Consider the following 16,474-nt stretch of genomic DNA (forward strand, 5'->3'; position numbering starts at 1 on the left):
AGTCCAAGATCTGTTCACCAGTGGCGGTGAGCTTAACCTTTGCAGAGAGACAACGAAGACTGAAGGCCGTGATTGTGGGGGCAGTGAGCAGAAGACTTGGAAGTTTTGCCCGTGGTGTTTGTGGTGCTGAGAAGGCATACACTGAAGAGGAAAACAGTACGATGAGGCAGTCTATCTGACGGCGGGGGGTTGGCAAGAAATGTTCTGTGTAGGCTAAATGTTCTGGTTCTGTGTAGATTAAATATTCTGGTTCTGTCAGGCTAAATGTTCTGGTTCTGTGTAGGCTAAATATTCTGGTTCTGTTAGGCTAAATGTTCTGGTTCTGTGTAGACTAAATATTCTGGTTCTGCTAGGCTAAATGTTCTGGTTCTGTGTAGGCTAAATGTTCAGGTTCTGTGTAGACTCAATGTTCCGATTCTGTTAGGCTAATTGTTCTGGTTCTATGTAGGCTATATGTTCTGGTTCTGTGTAGGCTAAATGTTTTGGTTCTGTTAGGCTAAGTGTTCTAGTTCTGTGTAGGCTAAATGTTCTGGTTCACTATAAGCTAAATGTTCTGGTTCTCTATAGGCTAAATGTTCTGGTTCACTATTGGCTAAATGTTCTGGTTCTATGTAGGCTAAATATTCAGGTTCTGTGTAGGCTAAATATTAACCGGCAGCCTTCTCTGATGTCTTTCTTATTCGCGGAAATGCTCATTTGTCCAAGCGATCCTGTGTTTTATATGAAAGAACCACTGTTAAACATGTTTGACTGTGGCTTATACGTCAGAAAGGGCAAATTGATCAGCAGTCCGAAATCGGACATGCCCGATTCTTAACTCCCCCAACAATAAAATGTCTTGTGCTCCAACACACATTAGACTGTTGGCCGGACCGGTCGTTATCAGTGGGTTCAGCCAATATTAGTCTAATGTGTATTGGGAGCTTAAAAGTATCCTTAGTTTAACTATGGAGTATCTGCTGGAGAATAGTCCACCAAATACTTGGACGAATTTTGGGTTTTCAGTACTTGTCTCCAAACCAGGGAAGGTTGGCGTTAGGTCATATTGAAGCTGAGGAATATTCCAGTCCTTGTGGGCCAAAAGATAGGTTGCGTGGCCTCGTCGTACAGTCCTGATCTATACTGGACAGGGTATGGTAAACGGTGGTGCTAGCATAATGAAAATCAAAGGCAAAAAGGCGGCCATACTGTTTGTGTATGTGAAGTGTGGCCAACAATGTGATGTAGTGAGATTGCCTACTAGGCTGACTCTTGGACAGAATGCGTAAGAGGACAGGGACTGTGAGACAGAGGGAAATCGCCAGATACGCCGCGGAGGTTGAGATATTGGAGTGAGACTGTGTGCTGGTGCGAGAGGTGAAAGTAAAAAGTACACTGCGCCTAGAAAAAGGACATTTTATCTATGTTCAGTACTTTATTGGTCTGCAATTGCATTCTTTTCAAAGGGGAACCACTGGAGAATAATATATTATGCATGGATCTAACTACAGTTATGCCAGCCGTAGCAATTTCTGAGGAACCAAGGACCCAAGGCCCAGACTCGTCATAAACTTGTTCCTTTCTTCCGTCCAGCTCAGTTATGTGTGTTCTTCATTGTCGAAATTCAGATCCATCCTTTGGTTGTGTTCCAGTACAAGTTGTTATGGTTCCATTACTTTATTACCGGTCAGGTTACTATTAAGGGTGATCCTTCACGACAGTGGCAAGGGGCCACATGAATTCTAGCCATGCCTATGTGATGTTGGATAATCGGACTCCTTAAGAAAATAATGGATCTTGGCATGTCCTAAACAACCTGAGCCACAATTTTTTTTCCAAATTCTGGCACCACCATGACACCTCAAAGGAGAACTATAGAGTCCCAGTCCAACGCTAAACACCCCATACGCATTTGACTATCGTTGGCTGAATCCACAGATATCAATGGATTCGTCCAACAGCCTAATGTGTGGAGTCCCCCAAAAGATGATTGTCAGGGGGTAGTTGAGAATCCGGCAGGTCTCATTTTTGATTGATCGTCGATTTTTCTCCCTGAGATAAACCACCACCACCACCACCACCACCAGAGATGTCTCCCTTGTAGAGAACACAGGAGCTCTCGGCAGAGAATATGGAAGAGTCGGGCAAGATAGCCGCTGGCAGCTATCATCGGCTAAGGGGTATGGGGGCTTAACAACTCCTGAAATAAAGGACACACATTATTTCCGTTTACTTTTACTGGAATGCAACTCGAGAAGACCCTCTTGGTAAAATCTGATCAACATTTGATATCTGTGCAACCATTGCATCAAGTCTCAACATTGTCCCCTTTATTACCAGATTGAGATGTATGAAGAAGTTGAAGGATGTCTCGGACAGCAGGACAGCGGGGGTCACCATTACAAGCACCAGGGTTCATGTCAGGTCTTATGTATAAATGTCTCTTCTATTTAATCGTGGATTTGGCAGATGAACGGGGTAACGACAGATTTTTCCACAAGGAGGAGGATGATTGAACATGGAGAGGGAGGAAAATAGAACACGCTCTACTTTCCTGGGCTGTCCCTGTTCTGTCATCTGCTGAAGCGGTCGTCTTCATGGGGAGATCAATTAACTGAAGGAGATGAGGATTTAAAGGGTTTATTCAGGGCTTTTTATTTATTTAAATCAGCCAATGTTATGATTTTTCATAATAGGCATCCTTATTCATATCCTCAAGGATTCATCGTACTCACGGCTCATGAGTCACCTCTTGTGGGAACGTGCACAATCATGTGCCGTTCATCATGCTTGTGATATTCCTCATACTGAGCCTATGTGTGATGTCTAGGTCACATACGTGGGGACACTGAATCGCTTTCTCATAGTGCATGCTCACTGTTTACACCACCGCGTATGCTTTTCAGGCGGCTTATGCAAGTGACATCAATCAGTACGACACATATATTGGGTAAGGCCTGTGCAAGGAAAAATGATGTGCTGCATGTACGGTCTTTGAGCAGGAGCATTGGCGAAAGTGGAAAATAAGTCCTAGGCAATGACTTGTAAAAAGTGTCCCGTTTTTGCTCTGATTTTATTCCCGCTGCTCCCCTGAGTATGCCGGTTTTTGTTATTTTAAAATCCGCCATACGGTTGCAGAAATACGGGCCTTTTTATTTAGAGCTTCCCGTTAAGAGTTTTTACCAAGGAGGCGTGGCTCACAGAATAATTATGCAAAGACACGCCCCAGAGGATCCTGTGAGCATGAAATACAAAGACCCATATCTTTGGAACCGTATAACGGATTTTAACAAAATAAAAAGCAGAATATCCGGGGGAGCAGCAGGAATAAAATAGGTACAAATACCGGACGCTTAGATTTAGTGACAGGTCCTCTTTAAAGGTCACCTTAAAGGTTAAGATAAGACGAAAGGTACCTTTAAAACTAGATGCCGCTAGGTTCACACTTGCATCAGAGCTTCTCAGTCATTTTCAATTGAAGAAAAAGTACATTATCTGATCTATCTTTCTAACAGAAAGTAAACAGACCCTAGGTCCGTCTGGCACTGTTTCTGTCTCTCACGGAATGAATCTGTTTTCTTCATGAGTTCTATTTTTCTGTTTCTAGAGGGTGGGCCATGTATATGGATACACCTAAATAAAATGGAAATGGTTGGTGACATCAACTTCCTGTTTGTGGCACATTAGTATATGGGAGGGGGGAAAACTTTTCAAGATGGGTGGTGACCATGGCGGCCATTTTGAAGTCGGCCATTTTGGACGCAACTTTATAAATGGCCCACCCAGGTCTATCCATATAAATGGCCCACCCTGGAACAGAAAACAGAACTCTAATCACTACTGTGAACCTATCCTTAAAATAATAATACAGGGTGTATATCCTGCCCTACGCATTACGATGACTGCAATTTACTGGTTTTGGCGATTCCTTCAAAACTCAGCATGATGTAGGTTTTTCACTTTTTTGAGGGGGGGGGGGGGGGTGTTCATTCCTAGATTCCTCTGTTGAAAAAAAAGCTTAAAAAAAAAGATCCATGTCAAGAGATTGTGACCCCAAAAAATGATAACATGTAAAAAAAAATGCAGAAAATTCATAGTATATTCTAATGTAGCAGAAACAAAATAGTACATTTCAAACATGGTGTGAACATTGCCTTCTGTTTATTTTTCATTTCTACCCCGCTTTTTATCGTTGCGACATTTTTCCTTATTGATCCTTTATCCCATTACTAACTCCATACATTATAAAAGGAATTCAATATCATTCATTCATTGACGCGTTCCTCTTACCTGCTCTGTTGATCTCTATGATTTCCTCCTGAGCTAAGGGGCAGGCGTCTCCTGTCGCACTTCTATGAGGAGACTGCATGTCTGGTTTGCAGTAATTAGGTGATCCAGGTTGCGGAGCCCGCGGAATATGTTTGTTCTTTTTCTTTGGTAGCTTCTGCTTAGCCATTGCTAGGGAGTAGTACATTCCAAAATTGTTGACAATGACAGGGACCGGCATAGCGATTGTTAGCACACCTGCCAACGCACAAAGGGCACCCACCAACATACCCGACCAAGTCACTGGGTACATGTCACCGTACCCCAAAGTTGTCATTGTGACCACAGCCCACCAAAACCCTATGGGGATATTTTTGAAGTTGGTGTGTGCAGCGCCAGTAATGTCACCAGGCTCGGCCCCGATCCTTTCCGCGTAGTATATCATGGTGGCAAAGATTAAAACCCCAAGTGCCAAAAATATGATAAGAAGGAGAAACTCGTTTGTGCTGGCTCGCAGAGTGTGGCCGAGGACTCTGAGACCAACGAAATGTCGGGTGAGCTTAAAGATTCTCAGGATCCTAACAAATCGGACAACGCGAAGGAAACCTAGGACATCCTTGGCTGCTTTGGAAGACAGGCCACTCAAGCCAACCTCCAGGTAGAAAGGTAAAATGGCCACAAAGTCAATAATGTTTAAGCTGCTCTTAATGAATTCCATTTTATCAGGGCAGAACAAAACACGCATGAAAAACTCAAAGGTGAACCATATCACGCACATGCCTTCTACATAAGTGAGGAAAGGTTCAGTCTCCACTTCTAATATAATCTCCGTCTTGGTGATGTTGTTTTGTGTGGTGGTCTCAGTCTTGTTGATGATCTCATTGAATGCCTCGTGGGTCTCAAGGCAAAACGTTGTGATGGAGATGAGAATGAAGAACAGGGAAGCAAAGGCGATATACTGCCAAACAAACAAGAGAATACAGTTATACAAAAGACATAGACACAAGACATAAGATAGAACACAACTACATAATATGGAACAAGTTAACCACAGCTATGGACGGATCCTTTATGTAAAACATCCTGGTATATGAATCACTTAAAGTGTTTTTTTTTCTCATTTTCATAAAAAGATATTATCAGATAGGGCTCGTCAAAAGAAGCACTTATGCAATTTACTGCATGTTAAAATTTCCATCCATTCTCGAGATACTGACACTTTTCTTTCATTGTACAGCTCGTTCCCTAGGAGACCGACCGCCGCTCCTGTCTTAAGAAGTAGTTAATATCTCAAGAACGGCTCAAAATTTTAACAGGCGGTAAATTGCAAAATCGCTTGTCTGGACAAGCACTATCCGACCGTACCTGTTTGTAAAAAGGATGGGATTAACCCTTTAAGGGTAATGATAACTCTTTCATTGGCTGGTCAAAGGCTCTAGTCAGTCGCCAAGGTGATGCGGCATTGACATATTCAGGAATATGATCCAATGTCATAGAGTTAGGATTTCCGTTAGGTTAGGAGCTTTTTTTTTCCCTTTATATATCAATTTGTAAACACAGTAGGCTTGAGGCATCACTATTTTAGACTGGCACGAAACCTCGTTAATGACATTAATGGTCCTTGATGATCACAGCTAATTCCTAAGGGTATGTTCACATAGTGGAATTTTACTGTGTTTGAAAAAGGAATCTGAAGTTGGCTAACCCATCGGATCTCTTTTATGGATTCGCAGTCCACAAACGGACAATGGTTTGTGAGTGGATTTTAGCCTGGAATACTCACAGTTAAAATTCCTCTGTGTGAACATAACCTAAACGTTTCCTCTGTGGTTGTGTGATAAAGGATATGGACACAGTCAGAAACTATTTTTATTTACTTAAACGCATACAGTTTGGGTTGAAAATAATTTTTGCCTATTTCGTTTCATTATGACTTTTGAGTTAACTGCAAAACCTTCAGTGAGCTCGTTCTGAAGGGGAGTTTGCAACTCATTTATCTGTCTTTCCCCGACGCCCTACAAAGTTGGAAAATCATCTGAGAAGTCCGAAAAAAAAAGGCAGATGGGTCTCTATCGGGACGAGCTCACTGATGGATTCTCAGCCAGAAATGTACGTGAAGAAAAACGCTGCTACATTTTTAATAAAATTCAATAACAAAAATTCTTTTTTTAGCTGAAAATACATTACTTTAAATAAAAAAAAAAAAAGTGCCCCAAAGATGTCCATATCCTGCATAGAGGTTTTCCAACCCCAGTGAATAACGCCCGAAATGTTTAAAGGGTCGAGAGTGTAATAAATTAACCGTTGATAGACCACACTGGAAGCGCAGGGCCTGCACAGAATGTGAATGGTTAAACCTTAACTTGACACTAATTGCATTGGAATGTCAAGGTAAAGTTTGCTACATCTGTAATTCCTCATAGAAGACTTTTTTTTTGTTGTCATTCTAACGAATCCTCTATGAGCTAAAGCGGCTGAATTCCGTTTATCCCTGATACATTGTAGCAAGTGATCGACGCTGGGTAAATATTTACGTTACTGATCGTTAAGGATGGAGTAAAGAGGAAACAAAACGGATCAATTACTGAGTGGCAGATGTGAAGACGAATGCTACCATTCATTGACAGCAAGCACAGATGTTGCAAATGGTGCAGAGTCGTGATGCAAAGTTGCGGAATCGTGATACAAAAGTTGCAGAATAGTGATACAAAGTTGCGGAATCGTGATACAAAGTTGCGGAAACGTGATACAAAGTTGCGGAATCGTGATACAAAGTTGCGGAATCGTGATACAAGTTTGCAGAGTCGTGATGCAAAGTTGCGGAATCGTGATGCAAAGTTGCGGAATCGTGATACAAAAGTTGCAGAATAGTGATACAAAGTTGCGGAATCGTCATACAAAGTTTGCAGAGTCGTGATGCAAAGTTGCGGAATCATGATACAAAGTTGCGGAATCGTGATACAAAGTTGCGGAATCGTGATGCAAAGTTGCAGAATCGTGATACAAAGTTGCGGAATCGTGATGCAAAGTTGCAGAATCGTGATACAAAGTTGCGGAATCGTGATACAAAGTTGCGGAATCGTGATGCAAAGTTGCAGAATCGTGATACAAAGTTGCGGAATCGTGATGCAAAGTTGCAGAATCGTGATACAAGTTTGCAGAGTCGTGATGCAAAGTTGCGGAATCGTGATACAAAGTTGCAGAATCGTGATACAAAGTTGCAGAATCGTGATACAAGTTTGCAGAGTCGTGATGCAAAGTTGCGGAATCGTGATACAAAGTTGCAGAATCGTGATACAAAGTTGCAGAATCGTGATGCAAAGTTGCGGAATCGTGATACAAAGTTGCAGAATCGTGATACAAAGTTGCAGAATCGTGATACAAGTTTGCAGAGTCGTGATGCAAAGTTGCGGAATCGTGATACAAAGTTGCAGAATCGTGATACAAAGTTGCGGAATCGTGATGCAAAGTTCCGGAATCGTGATACAAAGTTGCAGAATCGTGATACAAGTTTGCAGAGTCGTGATGCAAAGTTGCGGAATCGTGATACAAAGTTGCAGAATCGTGATACAAAGTTGCAGAATCGTGATACAAGTTTGCAGAGTCGTGATGCAAAGTTGCGGAATCGTGATACAAAGTTGCAGAATCGTGATACAAGTTTGCAGAGTCGTGATGCAAAGTTGCGGAATCGTGATACAAAGTTGCAGAATCGTGATACAAAGTTGCGGAATCGTGATGCAAAGTTGCGAAATCGTGATACAAAGTTGCGGAACCTTTCGTTCAGGGAGAATCAATAGTATCAACTTTATTAGGAATGATACATCACAGGTCTAACTCCGCACGAGTTAGAAAAATTCTCATTGAAAAATTCAGCCGTAAAATACTACTTGAGCCGCGCACACCCAGATTTGCCGCCGCACGTGAATACATTTTCGGTGAATGTAATGAGTGCAGGCGCTCGCACCCTGACAAAACAGTCAAAACACTGATAAATAAAGAGGTTCTCGCCGCTGATTATAGGCCTTGTACATTGGGTAATTTTTCCTTTTCCGACTCCATGAATAAAGTATGTAATCTGCGCTGTCTCATTATACCTGGTTTCATTAAGGTAAGGAATGATGAACCTATCCAAAACGTGGATGCTTTTTGGCCTCTATTAAATATTGCTTTCCTCTTTTATCCGCACCCTATAAAGACCCCAATTATATGGAAATCAGGGATGTAGCTATAGTGAGCGCATTGTGTTGCCATCCTCCTCTGAACCGTGCGGCCCGTCTGACTCTTTCCTAAACCAACACATCGCCCAGTACGTTCCCTATGAAATAACTATGCTGCAACATCTTTTTAAAGCTCTGCATTGTGCTGTTCGTCTATTGTTCCTCCTGGAAAAATATAGATTCATTAAAGGGATTGTTCCATACATAACAATTGATAACCTAGGATATCTCTAATCTAAAAATTCTGTCAGTCCGTGGAAACCGGACTGCACTCAGATGTCATCCGAGTGCAGCCCGATGGTTTCTACGCACTCATTACCTTGCATGGCTGAGTGCGATCCAAATATCGGACATGCTGGGATTTCGGATTTCCGAATTGGGTCCAAGTGCGATCAGATGTTTGGTAGGATCGCCCTCGGGCTGATAATAACACGATGCTCTGCACCTGCCCTACGGATCACACATTAATCTATTATTACATGTTGTTTAAGGGACAACCCCTTTAAGTATAAATAGCATACCATCACATTTCCACAGGGATAAAAGCTCCCCGTCTTCGATAAAAATTCTGGTGTGACTCCTCCCGATTGGTATGTAAGTCAGTAACTTATTTAAATGATATAACCCCTTTAATGTCCTTTTCTAGACATAAATCCTATTTAGTGACTTCCGCAGCTTGAAAGAAATGAAAACTCAGACTTCCTGCAGGTGGGGTCAACCCAAAAGTCCTACATGCCAAATCAGAGTAGCCTGTTCCCTTAAATTGGTGCCTTGTTAATGCATGGGAGGGACCTAAAGGAGGTCTGCTAAGCGGGGGAGTGGCTATAAGGAGCCTCGCCACCCACTATCCATAAGCCGCACAATATTTATGACACAGAGGGCTGGACAAGATGAAATATCATCATAGATACTAATTGTATAATAGGGGCGGTGCCTGTTGTGCATTTTACAGGGTTTTCCCATATAGGACAATTGTGGCATAACCACAGGATAGACTATTCGTTTCTTATAGATATTGGACCCGCTTCATGGCCATCCATGTACAGCTTTCTCCCTTCCCTTTTATGGGGGTTCTGAAACTTGGAATTGTCGTAAATGTTCAAGATGGGAAGGTTTATTATTATATATTTTTATTATGGATTTGCGTTAACAGTACATTTTTTTGGTGTCTAAAATAATCTCTCGTTTTTGATATTTTCGCATCCTAGTTATTCACTTGTTTTTTTTGTATTCAACGAGAAGGGAATCTGCAATCCTAATAGTCAAAGGCTTTGCCGTTCATTTACTTGGCCGTTAATATGAACGTCTGGATGGGATTGTTTTCAATTAGTTAACGCTGCTGCTTAAAGGAAAGCACAAGAGGCTTTTTTGGGCTTTCCCAAGAGGCTCGTCTTGTATTCTGCCAGAAAAAAAAAAAAAAAGGGTAAGAATCAAAACAGATCAATGCCAACCAATGTCTTGGGTCTTTACGAAAACCCAAATGTAAAGATCAAGTTCTCACATTATATACTGCACTGATTGGCTGCACAAATCTCTGCATTTCTGGGAGCGCCCGACTCTTATAAATCTACTTGTGCTTCTCTTCAGTAGTCCCATATGGAACTAAATATTGTCTGAAATTAGTGCAAAACGAATATTTGGAAAGTTACAAGGAGAAGACAATTACACAGAAAAAAAAATTCTAAATTACCAGCTACAATTTTGCAAATCAAAATAAATATTTTCGTGTTTTTTTAGATTTTTTTTTTTCAATTTATGGTTTATTGAAGACAATAGTCCGCTACTTCAATTCCATATTTTGAACATCACTGGACAATTGAATGTTGTATTCTGCCCCCTAACAACTTTTCAATGAGGGACATAAGACCCCAGACATAAGTTCCTCTTATATAGAAGCCTAATGTTCTTTTCCACAATGTTGAAGTCAGTCTTAACAGAGTCAACTGTTTGGCTACAATTTGGATTGCACTTTGTTGCTCAAAATATTAAGATTTGTCTCTCTACAGGAAGGGAGGGCAGGTATTTTTCTCTCTATGGGAAGTAGGGGTGGGTCTTTGTCCCTTTACAGGAAATGGGGGTGGGTCCTTGTCTTTTTACAGGAAGTGGGTTTTTTTCTTTGTCTCTTTACAGGAAAATGGGGGCAGGTCTTTGTCTCTCTACAGGAAGTGCGGGCAGGTCTTTGTCTATCTACAGGAAGTGGGATGGGTCTTTAGCTCTCTACAGGAAGTGTGGCAGGTCTTTGTCTATCTACACGAAGTGGGATGGGTCTTTAGCTCTCTACAGGAAGTAGTGGTAGGTTTTTGTCTATCTACAGGAAGTGGGATGGGTCTTTGTGTCTCTACAGGAAGTGCGGGCAGGTCTTTGTCTATCTACAGGAAGTGGGATGGGTCTTTAGCTCTCTACAGGAAGTGTGGCAGGTCTTTGTCTATCTACACGAAGTGGGATGGGTCTTTAGCTCTCTACAGGAAGTAGTGGTAGGTTTTTGTCTATCTACAGGAAGTGGGATGGGTCTTTATCTCTCTACAGGAAGTGCGGGCAAGTCTTTGTCTATCTACAGGAAGTGGGATGGGTCTTTATCTCTCTACAGGAAGTGCAGGCAAGTCTTTGTCTATCTACAGGAAGTGGGATGGGTCTTTGTCTCTCTACAGGAAGTGCGGGCAGGTCTTTGTCTATCTACAGGAAGTGGGATGGGTCTTTAGCTCTCTACAGGAAGTATGGCAGGTCTTTGTCTATCTACACGAAGTGGGATGGGTCTTTATCTCTCTACAGGAAGTAGTGGTAGGTTTTTGTCTATCTACAGGAAGTGGGATGGGTCTTTATCTCTCTACAGGAAGTGCGGGCAAGTCTTTGTCTATCTACAGGAAGTGGGATGGGTCTTTATCTCTCTACAGGAAGTGCAGGCAAGTCTTTGTCTATCTTCAGGAAGTGGGATGGGTCTTTGTCTCTCTACAGGAAGTGCGGGCAGGTCTTTGTCTATCTACAGGAAGTGGGATGGGTCTTTATCTCTCTACAGGAAGTGTGGGCAAGTCTTTGTCTATCTACAGGAAGTGGGATGGGTCTTTATCTCTCTACAGGAAGTGCGGGCAAGTCTTTGTCTATCTACAGGAAGTGGGATGGGTCTTTATCTCTCTACAGGAAGTGCGGGCAGGTCTTTGTCTATCTACAGGAAGTGGGATGGGTCTTTATCTCTCTACAGGAAGTGCGGGCAAGTCTTTGTCTATCTACAGGAAGTGGGATGGGTCTTTATCTCTCTACAGGAAGTGTGGGCAAGTTTTTTTCTATCTACAGGAAGTGGGATGGGTCTTTATCTCTCTACAGGAAGTGCGGGCAAGTCTTTGTCTATCTACATGAAGTGGGATGGGTCTTAGTCTCTCTACAGGAAGTGCTGGCAGGTCTTTGTCTATCTACAGGAAGTGGGATGGGTCTTTATCTCTCTACAGGAAGTAGTGGTAGGTTTTTGTCTATCTACAGGAAGTGGGATGGGTCTTTATCTCTCTACAGGAAGTGCGGGCAGGTCTTTGTCTATCTACAGGAAGTGGGATGGGTCTTTATCTCTCTACAGGAAGTGCGGGCAAGTCTTTGTCTATCCAAAGGAAGTGGGATGGGTCTTTATCTCTCTACAGGAAGTGTGGGCAAGTTTTTTTCTATCTACAGGAAGTGGGATGGGTCTTTATCTCTCTACAGGAAGTGCGGGCAAGTCTTTGTCTATCTACATGAAGTGGGATGGGTCTTAGTCTCTCTACAGGAAGTGCTGGCAGGTCTTTGTCTATCTACAGGAAGTGGGATGGGTCTTTATCTCTCTACAGGAAGTAGTGGTAGGTTTTTGTCTATCTACAGGAAGTGGGATGGGTCTTTATCTCTCTACAGGAAGTAGTGGTAGGTTTTTGTCTCTCAATGGGAAATGGTGATGAGTATCTATATCTCTACAGAAAGTGGGGCTCTTTTTTTCTGTCTAAAATTAAATGAGTGTGGGTCTTTGTCAGTCTACAGGAAGTGAGAGTGGGTCTTTCATTTTTCTGCAGGATGTGAGGGTGAGTCTTTGTCTCTCTAAAGGAAGTAGTGGTTGGTCTTTGTCTTTACAGAAAGTGGGGATGGGTCTTTATTTTTCTACCAGAAGTGGCGGTGGGTCTTTGTCTCTCTACAGGAAGTGGGGTGGGTCTTTGGTTCTCTACAGGAAGTGGAGGGGGGTCTTTGTCTCTACAGTAAGTGGGTGTGGATCTTTTGGTATCTACACGAGGTGAGGTGGGTTTTGTTTTTTTACAAGAAATGGGGTGGGTTTTTGGTTCTCTACAGGAAGTGGAGGTGGGTCTTTGTCTCATTACAGTAAGTGGGGTGGGTCTTTGGTTCTCTACAGGAAGTGGGAGAAATCTGGGGTTTTCTACAGGAAGTGGGAGTTGGTCTTCTACAGGAAGTGAAGATGGGTCTTTGTCTCTGTACAGTAAGTGAGGGTGGGTCTATGGGTCTCTACAGGAAGTGGGGGTGGATTCGGGGTTTTTTACAGGAAGGCTGGGCCTTTGGTTCTCTACAGGAAAGTGGGGGTAAGTTTTTGTCTCTCTAAATGAAATTGGGGCAGGTCTTTGTCTCTGTTCAGAAAGTGGGGAAGGGTCTTTGTCTTTCTACAGAAAATGGAAGTGGGTATTTTTCTCTAAAGGGAGTGGGGGTTGGGTCTTTGTCTCTCTACAGGAAGTTGGGGGTCTTGTATCGCTTAAGGAAGTGGCAGTTGCTCTTTGCCTCTCTACAGAAAGTGGGTGTGGGTTTTTGTTTCCCTACAGGAAGTGGACGTGGGTACTTGTTTTGTTACAGTAAGTGCGGGTGAGTCTTTGGGTCTCTACAAAGAGTGGGGTGGGTTTTGATTTTTTTACAGGAAGTGGGGGTGGGTCTTTGGTTCTCTACAGGAAAGTGGGGGTAGGTCTTTGATTCTCTAAAGGAAGTTGGGACAGGTCTTTGTCTCTCTTCAGGAAGCGGGGATGGGTCTTTATCTCTCTACAGGAAGTTGTGGGCTTTGTATCTCTACAGGTAGTGGAGGGGGATCTTTGACTTAAGTGGAAGTGGGTCTTTGTCTTTCTACTCCTGCTCTCCTGTCTGTCAAAATGAATACAGCAAAACAGAGAGGTTGGCTTTTAGTTCAGGGCAGGCGAGCCAATGGACAATGGCACGACTAATGTGTTATGGGAAGTAAAGGAAAGGATGCTACGAGTCATATAGTGCTGGCAGAAAGCTAATGAAGAGGGACCACTGAAAAGTTACAGAGCATGAGAATCAGGACAGTTCTTGGACATATTTCTTGGACATATTTCTTGGACATATTAGACAGGTATGTGCCCCAAAATCAGTTTTAGCTTGTTGTAAAAGATGAAGGCAGCAAGACTAGGGTTTTACTAATCCACTATGTTGTCTGTCAATGAAATGTATTCCCTCACAAGCATGTACATTTTTATTACATAACTAATGTGAGGAATTGTTATAAAGAGGAGATACTGAGAAGATGTACCCCAAAATGGACATCATATAACAGCACAAATGTATGCGGAAGCCAGTTTATTACTCTGCCCTGTATTTCTGATGTCAGCAGATTTGACTGTAGAGACGCAGTGTGGTACATTTTGGCACCCAAGCATCCATCAATTTATGCCAAGTGGCATTTCTGCTCGAATAAGCGCTTTCTGCAGCTTCATATAATTATTCCATGATCTTATATAACATAACATAAAAGTTATGATGCCTGCACCTCAGTGAAAGTGACAAAGATAATAGATAACAGATAATCAGGACCCATAATCTAGACATTATATTAATATACTCTATGCTGTGAACCAGGGCCGGGATGAAGGGGCAGGCCAGGGAGGCACCCGCCTAAGGTGCTACCTCCTGCCTCCCTGGAGGGGTGCACTTTGGGGAGTCATGTGACTGCAGACTTGCAAATCCTTATGGCATGCACTGCGCACACTGTCAGGATTCTTAGGTGTAGACGTTCATGTTACAACAAATATGTGATTTGCATACTTCACATTCAGACTAGACGTGACCGACCTTACTCAATTCTCTTGTATTATAAGAGGCCGCGCACGTCTAGTTGGCACGTGACAGCATGTGTTCATACTGCGTAGTTGCAGTAATGCGTCTGCCCGCTCCCGGCATTGGAAAATCCTGACAGTATGCACTGTGCGTGCTATAAAGATTCTCAAGTCTGCAGTCAGATAGAGTGACTGCAGACCTGTACCCCAAACCTGGAAAAGATTGCCTTGTGCAGGCGTGTACTACGGAGGGCATAGAATGAACTTCAATCCAATATTGCGGCCGGCATGCAGCCAGCGGGTAAGGAAAGGGTGAATCAAACACCCGAAAACTCCGCCCATATGACCGAAAACCGGTTCCGCCAAATTCAGGTGACAGGTTCCCTTTAAGGAGAACGTTCATACTTCGATTGGGATCATTTACCAAAACTGTGTAAAAACGAATCAGTCCTTATTGTCCATAGCAACCAATCAACAAGCAGCTTTCATATTTCAAACTGCTGTGGAGAAATGAAAGCTGTACTATGATTGGTTGCTATGGGCAACCAGGACACATTGTCTTGTAAGGCAGTTTGTGGCCTTCATATGATGCTTCCCTGTATAAAATTGGTGGTCTATAGAGGTGAAGTCTGACCCTATAACCACCTTTCTGCCCTTAACTCCTCCTGTCAAAAAACATACAGCTATGAAAAAGGAAAAAAAATACTATGGCTCCCGGAAGGCGACGATGAACCAAAATCAATAAGTCAATAAGGCCAAATTAGGCCCCATCATGAGCCCGTAACCCCTTTAAGGTAGGGCCTAGTTTGGCCCTATTGACCTACCATCTTTTTTCATTATATACAGTGGGGCAAAAAAGTATTTAGTCAGTCAGCAATAGTGCAAGTTCCACCACTTAAAAAGATGAAAGGCGTCTGTAATTTACATCATAGGTAGTCCTCAACTATGGGAGACAAACTGAGAAAAAAAAATCCAGAAAATCACATTGTCTGTTTTTTTATCATTTTTTTTGCATTTTATGGTGGAAAATAAGTATTTGGTCAGAAACAAACAATCAAGATTTCTGGCTCTCACAGACCTGTAACTTCTTCTTTAAGAGTCTCCTCTTTCCTCCACTCATTACCTGTAGTAATGGCACCTGTTTAAACTTGTTATCAGTATAAAAAGACACCTGTGCACACCCTCAAACAGTCTGACTCCAAACTCCACTATGGTGAAGACCAAAGAGCTGTCAAAGGACACCAGAAACAAAATTGTAGCCCTGCACCAGGCTGGGAAGACTGAATCTGCAATAGCCAACCAGCTTGGAGTGAAGAAATCAACAGTGGGAGCAATAATTAGAAAATGGAAGACATACAAGACCACTGATAATCTCCCTCGATCTGGGGCTCCACGCAAAATCCCACCCCGTGGGGTCAGAATGATCACAAGAACGGTGAGCAAAAATCCCAGAACCACGCGGGGGGACCTAGTGAATGAACTGCAGAGAGCTGGGACCAATGTAACAAGGCCTACCATAAGTAACACACTACGCCACCATGGACTCAGATCCTGCAGTGCCAGACGTGTCCCACTGCTTAAGCCAGTACATGTCCGGGCCCGTCTGAAGTTTGCTAGAGAGCATTTGGATGATCCAGAGGAGTTTTGGGAGAATGTCCTATGGTCTGATGAAACCAAACTGGAACTGTTTGGTAGAAACACAACTTGTCGTGTTTGGAGGAAAAAGAATACTGAGTTGCATCCATCAAACACTATGCCTACTATAAAGCATGGTGGTGGAAACATCATGGTTTGGGGCTGTTTCTCTGCAAAGGGGCCAGGACGACTGATCCGGGTACATGAAAGAATGAATAGGGCCATGTATCGTGAGATTTTGAGTGCAAACCTCCTTCCATCAGCAAGGGCATTGAAGATGAAACGTGGCTGGGTCTTTCAACATGACAATGATCCAAAGCACACCGCCAGGGCAACGAAGGAGTGGCTTTGTAAGAAGCATTT

At 42.8% G+C, this 16,474-nt stretch overlaps 1 protein-coding gene across 11 annotated transcripts in view; it reads right to left on the bottom strand.

The window, feature by feature from the left end:
- Positions 1 to 16,474, bottom strand: part of LOC138651477 (voltage-gated potassium channel KCNC1-like) — a 123,297-nt gene that overhangs the window by 58,978 nt on the left and 47,845 nt on the right. For all 11 annotated transcript variants that reach the window (XR_011315499.1, XR_011315498.1, XM_069741724.1 and 8 more), the window contains exon 2: positions 4,270 to 5,203. Coding sequence is in view for 9 of the 11 variants with exons in the window: in XM_069741724.1 (XP_069597825.1) it covers positions 4,270 to 5,203 (934 nt within the window). In the remaining 2 variants the exon portion in view is untranslated. The remainder of the gene's footprint in view (positions 1 to 4,269; positions 5,204 to 16,474) is intronic.

Source organism: Ranitomeya imitator, chromosome 10 (genome assembly GCF_032444005.1).
Source record: "Ranitomeya imitator isolate aRanImi1 chromosome 10, aRanImi1.pri, whole genome shotgun sequence".
NCBI lineage: Eukaryota > Metazoa > Chordata > Amphibia > Anura > Dendrobatidae > Ranitomeya > Ranitomeya imitator.